Source organism: Oncorhynchus keta, chromosome 16 (assembly GCF_023373465.1).
Source record: "Oncorhynchus keta strain PuntledgeMale-10-30-2019 chromosome 16, Oket_V2, whole genome shotgun sequence".
Classification (NCBI taxonomy): Eukaryota; Metazoa; Chordata; class Actinopteri; order Salmoniformes; family Salmonidae; genus Oncorhynchus; species Oncorhynchus keta.
Genome location: NC_068436.1, coordinates 14,655,536 through 14,672,103, shown reverse-complemented (window position 1 = coordinate 14,672,103; position 16,568 = coordinate 14,655,536). Strand labels below are relative to the sequence as shown.

At 43.7% G+C, this 16,568-nt stretch overlaps 1 protein-coding gene across 2 annotated transcripts; it reads left to right on the top strand.

Moving 5' to 3' along the window:
- The first annotated feature begins 205 nt into the window (after positions 1-205).
- Positions 206-16,043, top strand: LOC118377663 (ATP-binding cassette sub-family E member 1-like). 2 transcript variants are annotated; one of them, XM_052464739.1, is made up of 19 exons: positions 206-373; positions 1,242-1,395; positions 6,683-6,768; positions 6,889-6,986; positions 7,107-7,224; positions 7,472-7,609; positions 7,745-7,814; positions 9,420-9,516; positions 9,608-9,697; positions 9,979-10,100; positions 10,862-10,935; positions 11,194-11,341; positions 11,420-11,479; positions 11,881-11,939; positions 13,418-13,528; positions 13,804-13,946; positions 14,154-14,276; positions 15,107-15,218; positions 15,360-16,043. In XM_052464739.1, exons 2-19 carry the CDS (start codon positions 1,293-1,295, stop codon positions 15,405-15,407), a joined length of 1,800 nt encoding a protein of 599 aa, XP_052320699.1. In that variant the 5' UTR covers positions 206-373; positions 1,242-1,292; the 3' UTR covers positions 15,408-16,043. The 2 variants fall into 2 exon arrangements, with proteins under 2 accessions (XP_052320699.1, XP_052320700.1); XM_052464740.1 differs by lacking the exon at positions 206-373 and adding an exon at positions 686-702.
- The last annotated feature ends 525 nt before the right edge of the window (positions 16,044-16,568 follow it).

Below are 16,568 nucleotides of genomic sequence, written 5' to 3'. Positions count from 1 at the left end.
ATTTATTAAATTAAGCCATTGTATCTTACAGAGGTAAAATTATACATCAGCTTGAGTTTACATTGAAGGCCTCACAAATTCAATTAAACATTTCTGATCATACACTTCAATTTATTCTTATGAATGTCTAACAGATGTTCTGCGTTGCCATCACCTCAAATAACCTATTCCCACTATTTATTCTCGTAGATACCTACGTCACAGCGACGCATGGCTGGACGTCGCTAAACTTTACGCATGGGAGCGCCATTTTTCTCCCGGCGTTCTGTCCCTGTTGAGAACACGTTGTTTAATAAAACACTGTAGTAAAACGACACTTTAAAACCAAAAATATCATACCTGGAGGACAGAAACACCCGAAGAGTGTTTCTGGGTGAGTTGGCTTGATATATAAATTATATTAATGACAAACTTGTCAAATAACATTTGAATGGCCTGTTTTTCCAGCTGACTAGCTAACAGAGCTAGCTTAAACGTCAGCACTGTTCGTTAGCCAATTAGCTAGCTAACGTTAGCTTGCTAGCTAGTGTGTCATAGCCGCATCTGTTTTCACATGACAGCTGTTCGTTCATTTGATAGTTTATAACTGACTTAAATTACCACGTGTTTAATTATAGGTCACTGATACTAGTACGCTGGCTAGCTAGTTTGTATAGCCAACAGTGTCGCCTGCCAGCTGATTTGGATGAAGTGACCGTTAGGGTAACGTAGCTAGCTAGAGTAAACTAAGTGTTAGTTGACAAACTTGCTAATGTAGCTAGCTAAACTGTCAGTGGCATACGCACTGCTCAGCTAGTCTCTGTCTCTTTGCTAATCGCTATCATTGTTTCATATTTCAGTGTTACTCGTTATCTAGTTGTACCTACTAAGTTATAACGTTATCCATCTTGCTTTCTTGTCTCGAAGTGGGAGATGGATACGAGAGAGAAATAGCTAGATACATTCTTCTCTCTTGCCTCACCCAGATTTGGGGCACACACTTAATATGTTGTGAAATCTGTTGTGAATTGTATTGTAATGTTTTTAAAATTGTATAACTGCCTTAATTTTGCTGGACCCCAGGATGAGTAGTTACTGCCTTGGCAGCAGCTAATGGAAATCCATAATAAATACAAATAGTAAATTTACAGGCCATTTCTGTATTCATTCATCCAAACTGTTATTAATCTGACTCACTGTCTCTGCAGACGCTACAGGCCTAACCCTTGTCTGATCTAAACTCTCATATCTCTGTATCGCAGTACTCTGGGGAGGGATTCTGCTCCGCCAAGAATTGACAAGAGGCAGGCAGAATGTCGGAGAAAAACACCAGAATCGCCATTGTGAATCATGACAAATGCAAGCCAAAGAAATGCCGGCAAGAGTGCAAAAAGAGTTGCCCTGTGGTTCGGATGGGTAAGACTTGTGTTGCATCCTTTCCTACTGTGCTGAACCTCGTGCTTTTTTATTTATTTTTTATTTTATTTCACCTTTATTTAACCAGGTAGGCAAGTTGAGAACAAGTTCTCATTTACAATTGCGACCTGGCCAAGATAAAGCAAAGCAGTTCGACAGATACAACGACACAGAGTTACACATGGAGTAAAACAAACATACAGTCAATAATACAGTATAAACAAGTCTATATACAATGTGAGCAAATGAGATGAGAAGGGAGGTAAAGGCAAAAAAGGCCATGGTGGCAAAGTAAATACAATATAGCAAGTAAAACACTGGAATGGTAGTTTTGCAATGGAAGAATGTGCAAAGTAGAAAAAAATTCATGGGGTGCAAAGGAGCAAAATAAATAAATTAATTAAATACAGTTGGGAAAGAGGTAGTTGTTTGGGCTAAATTATAGGTGGGCTATGTACAGGTGCAGTAATCTGTAAGATGCTCTGACAGGCCAAAGAAATAATTGGTTTTGGGGGTGACTAGAGAGATATACCTGCTGGAGCGTGTGCTACAGGTGGGAGATGCTATGGTGACCAGCGAGCTGAGATAAGGGGGGACTTTACCTAGCAGAGTCTTGTAGATGACATAGAGCCAGTGGGTTTGGCGACGAGTATGAAGCGAGGGCCAACCAACGAGAGCGTACAGGTCGCAATGGTGGGTAGTATATGGGGCTTTGGTGACAAAACGGATTGCACTGTGATAGACTGCATCCAATTTGTTGAGTAGGGTATTGGAGGCTATTTTGTAAATGACATCGCCAAAGTCGAGGATTGGTAGAATGGTCAGTTTTACAAGGGTATGTTTGGCAGCATGGGTGAAGGATGCTTTGTTGCGAAATAGGAAGCCAATTCTAGATTTAATTTTGGATTGGAGATGTTTGATATGGGTCTGGAAGGAGAGTTTACAGTCTAACCAGACACCTAAGTATTTGTAGTTGTCCACGTATTCTAAGTCCGAGCCGTCCAGAGTAGTGATGTTGGACAGGCGGGTAGGTGCAGGTAGCGATCGGTTGAAGAGCATGCATTTAGTTTTACTTGTATTTAAGAGCAATTGGAGGCCACGGAAGGAGAGTTGTATTTATTTTATTTTCTTTTTTCTTTTTTTTCTTTCACCTTTATTTAACCAGGTAGGCTAGTTGAGAACAAGTTTATCATTTGCAACTGCGACCTGGCCAAGATAAAGCATAGCAGTGTGAACAGACAACACAGAGTTACACATGGAGTAAACAATTAACAAGTCAATAACACAGTAGAAAAAAGGGGGAGTCTATATACAATGTGTGCAAAAGGCATGAGGAGGTAGGGGAATAATTACAATATTGCAGATTAACACTGGAGTGATAAATGATCAGATGATCATGTACAGGTGGAGATATTGGTGTGCAAAAGAGCAGAAAAGTAAATAAATAAAAACTGTGGGGATGAGGTAGGTGAAAATGGGTGGGCTATTTACCAATAGATTATGTACAGCTGCAGCGATCGGTTAGCCGCTCAGATAGCTGATGTTTGTATGGCATTGAAGCTTGCCTGGAGGGTTGTTAACAGTGTCCAAAGAAGGGCCGGAAGTATACAGAATGGTGTCGTCTGCGTAGAGGTGGATCAGAGACTCACCAGCAGCAAGAGCGACCTCATTGATGTATACAGAGAAGAGAGTCGGTCCAAGAATTGAACCCTGTGGCACCCCCATAGAGACTGCCAGAGGTCCGGACAGCAGACCCTCCGATTTGACACACTGAACTCTATCAGAGAAGTAGTTGGTGAACCAGGCGAGGCAATCATTTGAGAAACCAAGGCTGTCGAGTCTGCCGATGTGGTGATTGACAGAGTCGAAAGCCTTGGCTAGATCAATGAATACGGCTGCACAGTAATGTTTCTTATCGATGGCGGTTAAGATATCGTTTAGGACCTTGAGCGTGGCTGAGGTGCACCCATAACCAGCTCTGAAACCAGATTACATAGCAGAGAAGGTATGGTGAGATTCGAAATGGTCGGTAATCTGTTTGTTGACTTGGCTTTCGAAGACCTTAGAAAGGCATGGTAGGATAGATATAGGTCTGTAGCAGTTTGGGTCAAGTGTCCCCCCCTTTGAAGAGGGGGATGACCGCAGCTGCTTTCCAATCTTTGGGAATCTCAGACGACACGAAAGAGAGGTTGAACAGGCTAGTAATAGGGGTGGCAACAATTTCGGCAGATAATTTTAGAAAGAAAGGGTCCAGATTGTCTAGCCCGGCTGATTTGTAGGGGTCCAGATTTTTCAGCTCTTTCAGAACATCAGCTGAATGGATTTGGGAGAAGGAGAAATGGGGAAGGCTTGGGCGAGTTGCTGTTGGGGGTGCAGTGCTGTTGACCGGGGTAGGAGTAGCCAGGTGGAAAGCATGGCCAGCCATAGAAAAATGCTTGTTGAAATTCTCAATTATGGTGGATTTATCATTGGTGACAGTGTTTCCTATCTTCAGTGCAGTGGGCAGCTGGGAGGAGGTGTTCTTATTCTCCATGGACTTGTGTCCCAGAACTTTTTTGAGTTAGTGTTGCAGGAAGCAAATTTCTGCTTGAAAAAGCTAGCCTTGGCTTTTCTAACTGCCTGTGTATAACGGTTTCTAGCTTTCCTGAACAGCTGCATATCACTGGGGCTGTTCGATGCTAATGCAGAACGCCATAGGATGTTTTTGTGTTGGTTAAGGGCAGTCAGGTCTGGGGAGAACCAAGGGCTATATCTGTTCCTGGTTCTACATTTCTTGAATGGGGCATGTTTATTTAAGATGGTTAGGAAGGCATTTAAAAAAATATCCAGGCATCCTCTACTGACGGGATGAGATCAATATCCTTCCAGGATACCCCGGCCAGGTCGATTAGAAAGGCCTGCTCGCTGAAGTGTTTCAGGGAGCGTTTTACAGTGATGAGTGGAGGTCGTTTGACCGCTGACCCATTACGGATGCAGGCAATGAGGCAGTGATCGCTGAGATCTTGGTTGAAGACAGCAGAGGTGTATTTAGAGGGGAAGTTGGTTAGGATGATATCTATGAGGGTGCCCGTGTTTAAGGCTTTGGGGGGGGTACCTGGTAGGTTCATTGATAATTTGTGTGAGATTGAGGGCATCAAGTTTAGATTGTAGGATGGCTGGGGTGTTAAGCATGTTCCAGTTTAGGTCGCCTAGCAGCACGAGCTCTGAAGATAGATGGGGGGCAATCAGTTCACATATGGTGTCCAGAGCACAGCTGGGGGCAGAGGGTGGTCTATAGCAGGCGGCAACGGTGAGAGACTTGTTTTTAGAGAGGTGGATTTTTAAAAGTAGAAGTTCAAATTGTTTGGGTACAGACCTGGATAGTAAGGACAGAACTCTGCAGGCTATCTTTGCAGTAGATTGCAACACCGCCCCCTTTGGCAGTTGTATCTTGTCTGAAAATGTTGTAGTTTGGAATTAACATTTCTGAATTTTTGGTGGTCTTCCTAAGCCAGGATTCAGACACAGCTAGAACATCCGGGTTGGCAGAGTGTGCTAAAGCAGTGAATAGAACAAACTTAGGGAGGAGGCTTCTAATGTTAACATGCATGAAACCAAGGCTATTACGGTTACAGAAGTCATCAAAAGAGAGCGCCTGGGAATAGGAGTGGAGCTAGGCACTGCAGGGCCTGGATTCACCTCTACATCGCCAGAGGAACATAGGAGGAGAAGAATAAGGGTGCGGCTAAAAGCAATAAGAATTGGTCGTCTAGAAAATAGCATCAAGGTATAATGTACAGACAAAGGTATGGTAGGATGTGAATACAGTGGAGGTAAACCTAGGTATTGAGTGATGAAGAGAGAGATATTGTCTCTAGAAACATCATTGAAACCAGGAGATGTCATTGCATGTGTGGGGGTGGAACTAATAAGTTGGATAAGGTATAGTGAGCAGAACTAGAGGCTCTACAGTGAAATAAGCCAATAAACACTAAACAGAACAGCAATGGACAAGACATATTGACATTAAGGAGAGGCATCCTTAGTCGAGTGATCAAAAGGGTCCAGTGAGTGGAGAGGTTGGTTGGGGGTCACGGCGATTTAGACAGCTAGCCAGGCCATCGGTAGCAAGCTAGCATAGGATGGAGGTCTGTTGTTAGCCAGCTCTTGCGTTCCGTCAGTAGATTAGTGGGGTTCCGTGTGGTAGAGGGGATTAGTCCAAATCACACAACAAAATAAAAAATAAATAAAATAAAAATAAAAACAATAGATATAGTTATAGAAGCCCAAGAAGAAACATAATAATAAAAATAAATAAATTGTCCTATTGTCTATTCTGAGAGCAGCCGGTAAGACAGCTAACGGTTAGCAGGCCGCAGATGGGAGTTCAGGTAACGTCGCAACGGAGGAGCCAGCCGGATCTCCTTCGGGTAGATAACGTCGGCAGTCCAGTTGTGAAGGCCCGGTGGGGCTCCGCGTAGGCAGTAAAACGGGTCCGGATAGGTGACTGCAGCCCAGGAGTGATTGACTGAGCTCAGGAGTGATTGACGGAGCTGGCTATCTCCGGAGTAATTGATGTTTGCTCCGGAATCGACGGAAGCAGATAGTCACACGGATAGCAGCTAGCTAGCTGTGAGATCCGCGTATGAATGTCCAGAGAGCAGTTGAAATCCAGGGATATGGAGAGAAAATTGGTCCGGTATGTTCCGTTCCGAGCCGCGCTGCGCCGTACAAAACTGGCGTTAGATTTTCGAGCTAAAGGATAGCTGATGACCACAAACCGTGGTTAGCTGAATACTAACGATTTGCCAGTAAAGAAGCTAACTAGCTTCTGAACTAGCTTCTGAACTAGCTTCTGAACTAGCTTCTGAACTAGCTTCTGAACTAGCTTCTGGGCTAGCTTCTTGGAGTTTCTGGCTAGCTTCTGGCTTGCTTCTTGGAGGATTGCAGATTTGAGGTAAATAATACTTATTTATAAATATAAATTGGTGAGGCGGGTTGCAGGAGAGTGTTTTGAAGATGAGTTGATGGAAAATAAAAATAAAATGTATGTGAAAAGTTGTGTGTGTATATATATATATATATATATATATATATATATATATTATAACTGCTATGCCATCTCGCAAACAACTTGAGAATCTAGGCCTATTATAATATCACTGACACATACTATAACTAATTCCTCCGGGTCTTGAGGCAGTAGCCTAAACGATAATGCCTCAAGTTATGTACAGTTGAAATGGTCCATATTGACTTTTTTCAAGACTCAATTGTCATTCATCTTTGTAATCTTTTTGTCTTGCAGGCAAACTGTGCATAGAAGTCACAGCTCAGAGCAAAATTGTGTGGATTTCCGAATCGCTCTGTATCGGTTGTGGCATCTGTGTCAAGGTAAAATCGTAACAAAATGACTGACACGCTATTGATAGGAGATGTGGACGAGTAGTTTTTTCTTAATGCATTTTCCTTCAGTCCTGATTACTTAGCACTGACTTCTTTTTTTTATTCCAGAAATGTCCATTTGGGGCCTTGTCTATTGTCAACTTGCCAAGCAACCTCGAGAAAGAGACAACTCACAGATACTGTGCCAACTCCTTCAAGTTGCATAGGTGGGTTACTTTTCAAGGTAAAGAGAGCTGTGTTTGTCTCATAGACCTGTAGGCCTAATCTCAATGAATGTTTGTTTCTCTTGAATCCATGAACTGTACTTGTGCCATATTCCATTCCAGATTACCCATTCCCAGACCTGGAGAGGTTCTGGGACTTGTGGGCACCAACGGAATCGGGAAATCTACGGCGCTGAAAATTCTGGCTGGAAAACAGAAGCCTAACTTGGGGAAGTTCGATGTAAGTGTGTAACTATTAGTTTTATGACACAGCCTTGTAGAGAATGTAGCCAGATGTCTAATACATTATCTGGCTTTACAATGTTTAAAGGGTCACTTAAGTCCCTCTGCATAATTATGTCAGCAGAATGACCTTACAATGTCAGCTCAATGACTGAAATGCAACTAGTTACTAAAACACTGTGCTGTGTTACCATCGCTCTTATGCCTAGTTTCAAAAGCTCAATACACTCCCGTTCCTCCACTAGGCTCCACCAGACTGGCAGGAGATCCTGACCTACTTCCGTGGCTCTGAGCTCCAGAACTACTTTACCAAGATCCTGGAGGATGACCTGAAAGCCATCGTCAAGCCCCAGTACGTTGACCAGATCCCCAAGACAGTCAAGGTCAGTCAAGCCTGTGGGTGTGGGTTCAGACCTGTAGAAATGAATGCGGGGATAGAATTGGTGCGTTCCAGATACAACGATCTGTACAGAATTGTTGTCTGACGGGCTAACAGTAGTGCTGTGTTCTGCCACTAGGGGACTGTGGGCTCCATTCTGAGCAGGAAAGACGACTCCAAGACTGAGACCATCGTCTGTGAGCAGCTTGGTAAGTTTAGATTGGTTTCTCACCTTGTCTTTTCTCTTCTTGTCTATAATTTGTGTATATGTAATCCTAACTGTTTCCATTTATGTTTTAAAACATTTTCCTTTTGACTAGAGGTCGACCGATTATGATTTTTCAACGCCAATACCGATTATTGGAGGACCAAAAAAATCTGATCCCGATTAATCGTCCGTTTTTTAAAATTATATATTTTTATTATTACATTATTACATCACAGCATTACTGAATGAACACTATTTTAAAATAATATAATACATCAATAACATCAATTTAGTCTCAAATAAATAATGAACCCTGTTCAATTTGGTTTAAATACTGCAAAAAAGTGTTGGAGAAGTAAAAGTGCAATATGTGCCATGTAAAAAAGCTAACGTTTAAGTTCCTTTTAACACGAGTCTTCAGTATTCCCAGGTAAGAAGTACTTATTATAGGACTCTTTCGCTCTATACCATTTGTATTTCATATACCTTTGACTGTTGGATGTTCTAATAGGTACTTTAGTATTGCCAGCCTAATCTCGGGAGTTGATAGGCTTGAAGTCATAAACAGCGCCATGCTTGAAGCACAGTGAAGAGCTGCTGGCAAATGCAGGAATGTGCCGTTTGAATGAATGCTTACGAGCCTTCTGCTGCCTACCACCGCTCAGTCAGACTGCTCTATCAAATCATTGACTTAATTATAATGTAATAACACACAGAAATACGAGCGTTAGATCATTAATGTGGTCAAATCCGTAAACTATCATTTCAAAAACAAAATGTTTATTCTTTCAGTGAAATACGGAACCGTTACGCATTTTATCTAACGGGTGGTATCCCTCAGTCTAAATATTGCTGTTACATTACACAACCTTCAATGTTATGTCATATTCATGTACAATTCTGGCAATTTAATTACGGTCTTTGTTAGGAAGAAATGGTCTTCACACAGTTCGCAACGAGCAAGGCAGCCCAAACTGCTGCATATACCCTGACTCTGCTTGCACAGAACGCAAGAGAAGTGACACAATTTCCCTAGTTAAAATAAATTTATGTTAGCAGGAAATGTTAACTAAATATGCAGGTTAAAAAATATATACTGATTTTAAGAAAGGCGTTTATGTTTAGGTACACATTGGTGCAACGACAGTGCTTTTTTCACGAATGCGCTTGTTAAATCACCCGTTTGGCGAAATAGGCTGTAATTTAGCATTGAATCAACAGGCACCATATCGATTATATGCAACACAGGACAAGCTAGAAACACTAATGTCATCAACCATGTGTAGTTAACTAGTGACTATATTAAGATTGATTCTTCTTTTTAATAAGATAACTTTAATGCTAGCTAGCAACTTACCGTGGGTCTTTGCTGCACTCGCGTAACAGGTAGTCGGCCTGCCACGCAGTCTCCTCGTGGAGTGCAATGTAATTGGCCATAATTGGTGTCCAAAAATGCCGATTACGATTGTTATGAAAACTTGAAATCGGCCCTAATTAATCACCATTCCGATTAATCGGTCAACCTCTACTTGACCCACTTCTACAGTCAAGTTGTCAGTAAAATATACAATTTGGCCAGCTGTTTATTTAATCTCTCCTGTCCCAGATCTGACTCATCTCAGGGAGAGGAATGTGGAGGACCTATCAGGAGGAGAGCTGCAGCGCTTTGCCATCGCTGTGGTCTGCATCCAGAGAGCAGACATGTAAGTCAACAGCACCAGCTTCAGTGGAAGCCATCCAAGACTGAATATGTTGTGGTTCTTAACGCGGCTCTCTTTATGTGGTTCCTTCCAGCTTCATGTTTGACGAGCCGTCCAGTTACCTGGATGTTAAGCAACGTCTAAGAGCTGCCGTCACCATCCGCTCCCTCATCTCCCCAGACAGGTCTGTTGCATTACATGATGCTCTCATTAGAGACCTGGGTCCTGTTCAAAGGGGCATACAGTAGCAAAGCGTTTTGCAACGGAAAAAGAAAAACCATAGTTTCTCATTGGACAAATTCAGGCAGTACTGCTATATTCCTAGTAAACACCAACCTGGTAGTTCCTCCCTATTTCACTTGGTTTACTTTTGGTTTTATGCCTACTTGAATATTATCCACTGTTCTTCCATCAGATTTTTCTTGTCTTGTAGACTCTTGACTCTTATTTTGTCCGCTCTCCCAGGTACATCATAGTGGTGGAACACGACCTGAGTGTGCTGGACTACCTGTCTGACTTCATCTGCTGTCTGTACGGCGTGCCCAGCGCCTATGGAGTGGTCACTATGCCCTTTGGAGTTAGAGAAGGTAGGACCCTAAATACTTGATATTACACCATAAACACCACGCTGTCTGTAAGGAGTGTCCAGTGCTTATGGAGCGGTCACTATGGCCTTTGGAGTTAGAGAAGGTAGGACCCTAAATACTTGATATTACACCATAAACACCACGCTGTCTGTAAGGAGTGTCCAGTGCTTATGGAGCGGTCACTATGGCCTTTGGAGTTAGAGAAGGTAGGACCCTAAATACTTGATATTACACCATAAACACCACGCTGTCTGTAAGGAGTGTCCAGTGCTTATGGAGCGGTCACTATGGCCTTTGGAGTCAGGGAAGGCGAAACTACCTCTACCACCCTCTTTCGTCATTCACAATGACGCCCTGGCTATTGGTATGTGTACTTTATTAATATTATTTGCATTGATATCAATGGATAAAGTATATCCTCAGTACATGGCAGGCTACAGTCTGTGAAAACAAATGAATATCTGTCTCAACTTGATCTCTGCTACAGTAAACCCCCACTCTGACCCCACTAGGGACTAACTCTAATGGGTCTGCTGTAGAGCTAACTGGTATAGACATTTCAAAGCCTTAAGGCCGTAGCCTAGTGTAGCACCCCATAGACCACCCCTCTGTCACTTACCCTCCAAATGGTAACACAGCTTGTCACAATCTGTCAGTGGAGCATATCACCACAACCAATGGATATCTTCCCAATGCACACCTGTCCTGTTCACTTGACTACTTCACCTCTAACCCCAGGCCTCCTCCGCTCCTTTCTCCAGGCATCAACATCTTCCTGGACGGCTATGTGCCCACGGAGAATCTGCGCTTCAGGGAGATATCGCTGGTGTTCAAGGTAATGTGATACAATTAAGCCTGAGGATATGTGGCACATGGCCAATATACCGCGGCAAAGGGCTGTTCTTATGCATGACGCAACGCAGTGCAACAAACCCCAGAGCTGACTTATTGGTATTATAAACTGATTACCAACTTAGTTAGAGTAGTAAAAAGTATATATTTTTTGTCTTACCCGTGGAATGTGGTCTTTCAGCCAATCAGCATTCAGGGCTCGAACCATCCAGTTCATAATAATGTAGTAATACAACACTAGGTGGCGGAGACGGCCAACGAGGAGGAGATCAAGAGGATGTGCCACTACCAGTACCCCCACATGAAGAAGAACATGGGGGACTTTGCCCTGGAGATCCTGGAAGGAGAGTTCACTGACTCTGAGATCATGGTCATGCTGGGAGAGAACGGTGAGTAGGCAGGAGTGTGTGTGTGTCTTTCTCAACCAAGTTCCATATAATGAGTGTTATTTCTAAATCCTCTTTCAGGGACGGGCAAAACCACGTTCATCAGAATGCTGGCTGGCCGTCTGAAACCAGATGAAGGGGGTAAATAACATTTGACAAATTTTAGTTCCTCTTCACATCGTTTAATTGCTGGAACCATGTACTCTAATATACACTGAGTGTACAAAACATTAGGAACACCTGCTCTTTCCATGACATAGGTGACAGCTATGATCCCTTATTGATGTCACTTGTTAAATCCACTTCAATCAGTGTAAATGAAGGGGAGGAGACAGGTTAATTAAGGATTTTTAAGCCTTGGGACAATTGAGACATGGATTGTGTATGTGTGCCTTGCAGAGGGTGAATGGGCAAGACAAAATATTTAATTGGGACTGTTTTGAAGGCTAAAGGGGGTGGTGCAACACAATATTAGGTAGGTGTTCTTATTGTTTTGTACACTCGGTCCATTTTTTTCTAAACATTTTCTATTACTTCCAAAGGGGAAGTGCCTATCCTGAACGTCAGCTACAAACCCCAAAAGATCAGCCCCAAATTCAAAGTACGTACCAACCAGTCACTGCCTTGACAACTACACACCTCTAACAGACACCTGCCCCTCATCTCATGAGGACATCCTCATGTCCTCTGTCTGTTGGGTAGTGTGCCCCTCAGCCCCTGACTAACTTCCTCGTGTCCTCTGTCTGTAGGGTAGTGTGCCCCTCAGCCCCTGACTAACTTCCTCATGTCCTCTGTCTGTAGGGTAGTGTGCCCCTCAGCCCCTGACTAACTTCCTCATGTCCTCTGTCTGTAGGGTAGTGTGCCCCTCAGCCCCTGACTAACTTCCTCGTGTCCTCTGTCTGTAGGGTAGTGTGCCCCTCAGCCCCTGACTAACTTCCTCGTGTCCTCTGTCTGTAGGGTAGTGTGCCCCTCAGCCCCTGACTAACTTCCTCATGTCCTCTGTCTGTAGGGTGTCCCCTCTGTCTGTCTGTAGGGTAGTGTGCCCCTCAGCCCCTGACTAACTTCCTCATGTCCTCTGTCTGTAGGGTAGTGTGCCCCTCAGCCCCTGACTAACTTCCTCATGTCCTCTGTCTGTAGGGTCCCCTGACTAACTTCCTCATGTCCTCTGTCTGTAGGGTAGTGTGCCCCTCAGCCCCTGACTAACTTCCTCGTGTCCTCTGTCTGTAGGGTAGTGTGCCCCTCAGCCCCTGACTAACTTCCTCGTGTCCTCTGTCTGTAGGGTAGTGTGCCCCTCAGCCCCTGACTAACTTCCTCGTGTCCTCTGTCTGTAGGGTAGTGTGCCCCTCAGCCCCTGACTAACTTCCTCGTGTCCTCTGTCTGTAGGGTAGTGTGCCCCTCAGCCCCTGACCCTCCCCTCAGCCCCTGACTAACTTCCTCGTGTCCTCTGTCTGTAGGGTAGTGTGCCCCTCAGCCCCTGACTAACTTCCTCATGTCCTCTGTCTGTAGGGTAGTGTGCCCCTCAGCCCCTGACTAACTTCCTCATGTCCTCTGTAGGGTAGTGTGCCCCTCAGCCCCTGACTAACTTCCTCGTGTCCTCTGTCTGTAGGGTAGTGTGCCCCTCAGCCCCTGACTAACTTCCTCATGTCCTCTGTCTGTAGGGTAGTGTGCCCCTCAGCCCCTGACTAACTTCCTCGTGTCCTCTGTCTGTAGGGTAGTGTGCCCCTCAGCCCCTGACTAACTTCCTCGTGTCCTCTGTCTGTAGGGTAGTGTGCCCCTTAGCCCCTGACTAACTTCCTCGTGTCCTCTGTCTGTAGGGTAGTGTGCCCCTCAGCCCCTGACTAACTTCCTCGTGTCCTCTGTTTTTTTTGTTTAAAAAAAATGTACCTTTATTTTACTAGGCAAGTCAGTTAAGAACAAATTCTTATTTTCAATGACTGCCTAGGAACAGTGGGTTAACTGACTGTTCAGTGGCAGAACGACAGATTTGTACCTTGTCAGCTTGGGGATTCGAACTTGCAACCTTTCGGTTACTTGTCCAACGCTCTAACCACTAGGCTACCCTGCCGCCCCTGTCTGTAGGGTAGTGTGCGGGCTCTGCTCCATGAGAAGATCCGAGACGCCTACACTCACCCCCAGTTTGTGACTGACGTCATGAAGCCTATGCAGATTGAGAGCATCATCGACCAGGACGTAAGTTGTGCTTTCCTGGGTTGTGTTCAGTTCTCATTGAATGTTTTGCAACAGTGCGAAATGGGGAGTTACTACTACCTGAACTTGTCCATTAAGAACAGAATAAAACATGTCTGATGCAAATCACTTTGCTACACGGTGCCCCAATGGACGATGCACACTGGATCAGAGAATGAAAGCAAGCATTTCTTATTGGACATGTCCAGGTCCTCCCTGTTTCAGTCCGTTTTTCTCCGTTTGGTGTCTAATGAGCACCCCCCTGCTTGTCTCTGTAGGTCCAGAACCTGTCTGGAGGAGAGTTGCAGAGGGTGGCCATGGCCCTGTGTCTGGGGAAACCAGCTGATGTCTACCTGATAGACGAGCCCTCCGCCTACCTGGACTCTGAGCAGCGTCTCGTGTGTGCCAAGGTCATCAAAAGGTAATCACACACAGTCTGATCCTAGATCTGTGGTTAGGGTGGGGTGAACTTCTACCTCCAGCAAAGCGATCCACCTCGTGCTGTACATTGCTCACAGCAGTACCATTCACAAACCCTGAATATGTTGTTTGACAGGAAATACAGAAACCCTACAACCTCTCAAACCTTAATGGACGCCATTGATTTTGATACATTCATTGTTTGTAGATTCATCCTCCACGCCAAGAAGACTGCGTTTGTGGTGGAGCACGACTTCATCATGGCCACCTACCTGGCTGACCGCGTCATTGTGTTTGACGGTATTCCCTCGCGAAGCACCGCTGCCAACACGTACGTTAACCATCCCCATCCATTTGGCATGAGTCTCATCCACTGATTTACCCAGCAGCATGACGTCTGCTGTTATCTGTGGTGGCTATTAATATCTGATGTTCTTATCTGTGGTGGCTATTAATATCTGATGTTCTTATCTGTGGTGGCTATTAATATCTGATGTTCTTATCTGTGGTGGCTATTCATATCTGATGTTCTTATCTGTGGTGGCTATTAATATCTGATGCTCTTATCTGTGGTGGCTATTAATATCTGATGTTCTTATCTGTGGTGGCTATTAATATCTGATGTTCTTATCTGTGGTGGCTATTAATATCTGATGTTCTTATCTGTGGTGGCTATTAATATCTGATGCTCTTATCTGTGGTGGCTATTAATATCTGATGTTCTTATCTGTGGTGGCTATTAATATCTGATGTTCTTATCTGTGGTGGCTATTAATATCTGATGCTCTTATCTGTGGTGGCTATTAATATCTGATGTTCTTATCTCTGTGGTGGCTATTAATATCTGATGTTCTTATCTGTGGTGGCTATTAATATCTGATGTTCTTATCTGTGGTGGCTATTAATATCTGATGTTCTTATCTCTGTGGTGGCTAATGTTTTCTTCCTCTAACTTGATGGAACTCTTAGCTCCTTCAAACTGCTTATTGGGTGATTTTTAAGAAAACTGTCACATCCTGACTGAAATTGATATTCCAGTCTGACAAAGTGGTATTTTCATGACAAGACAGACTGAAATCGTGCTAAGAAATGGGTTGTTAGGAACCCATGTTTAGCTCTTAAACAACTGTGTAACACGGGCCCGTCATCTTTTGACCTCAGGCCACAGACCTTACTCGCAGGGATGAACAAGTTCCTATCACAGCTGGAGATAACGTTCAGGAGAGACCCCAACAACTTCCGACCGAGGATCAACAAGATGAATTCCATAAAGGTACAGGGAAATACTTTGTTTAAAACCTACATTTTTATTTACATCCCTTTTGTGCCTTTAGTAAACGTATTGACTTTCAGTAATTTCATTCAGCATCACTCCATTTAATTTCATTTGCTCTCTAATCTGTTGTTTATCTAGGATTGTGAACAGAAGAAGAGTGGGAACTACTTCTTCCTGGATGACTAAAGGACCAAACCCTCCCGCCATCAGAGAGACCTCCATGTCCATCCTCCTCAAGCCCTGACACCTGTATGGCTGTTCCAATACCCACACTAGCATTCCATGCTACATTGATCCATTCTAAGTGATGTTAGTGTAGGTATTTGGAACGTAGCCCTACCCTACTGGCCCCCCCTTGGGCCGATGGCTTAGAGACCCAACCTGGGTGGACCACCAGATTCATTCGTACGCGTGCACACACAGGGTGAGTTTGTTTTGCATTGCCTGGTGCACTGGGGTTTACATATTAGACCATTGGTCCTAAAGTGAAATCTTCAACCACCCGTGTGCACAGGGCTATGCAAAACAAACTCGCCCACACACACACCTACCTTTGGGAGCCAAAGGAGTGTTTTATCAAAGAGTCATTCAATTCATGTAATTTTAAAATAGTATCTTATGAATAAACACCATTACCTGAGTATGGTGGAGTTTTTTAAAAGTGAAATTGTGGGTTGTCCACAAGAGAGCAGCAGACTACTGCAGTTCGTTTGTTCTCCATCAGAAAATGCACATCTGAAGTAATACATAATCTATTTACTGGAATTAAAGGCAATGTACCTTCATATTCTGCAGTTCAACAATTAAAAGTGTCTCTATACAGTTCTTGTCAATGTGTTATAGTTAATGACAATTGTTATTCCACAATTCAATTTGTCCTCCAGACTAAGAATCAAGTTTATAGCATTTACAGAGCAATTCTTATCTTGCCATACAGCTTTAAAGGAAAAATCCACCCAAGACCACAATTCCTGTTATTTGCAATATTAAATAACACTGTTAGAATGTTTTTTTGTGAACAAGTATTTATTTTGTCATTACAAGGTTGGTAGCAACATGTGGAAATCTGTTGCAGCTCAAGTCAACTACAAAACATGTAACGCTCTATGGGCTGGCTGGCGAGCTAGGTAGCAAGCTAGTAAACGTAGCTACATACAATAATACCAAAGTTAATATTAGCATGTGAAGTAGCTAGCTAGCTGTACAATCGCCTAAACCAACTATCATGTAGGAGTCTTAAAATCTCAACAGGGGCTCGCAGTGTGACATTCGCAACGACACCCTGGACTAAAGAGGCAGACAAATGGAGACCCTCTGTTAAATTACACATTTCTCGGTGTAGGAATA

Coding starts and splice junctions, on each gene's coding strand:
- LOC118377663 (XM_052464739.1), top strand. CDS start 1,293: ATGTCGGAGAAAAACACCAGAATCGCCATTGTGAATCATGACAAATGC. Junction 9,517..9,607: donor TGCATCCAGAGAGCAGACAT/GTAAGTCAACAG, acceptor GGTTCCTTCCAG/CTTCATGTTTGACGAGCCGT. Junction 13,529..13,803: donor AGAGCATCATCGACCAGGAC/GTAAGTTGTGCT, acceptor TTGTCTCTGTAG/GTCCAGAACCTGTCTGGAGG.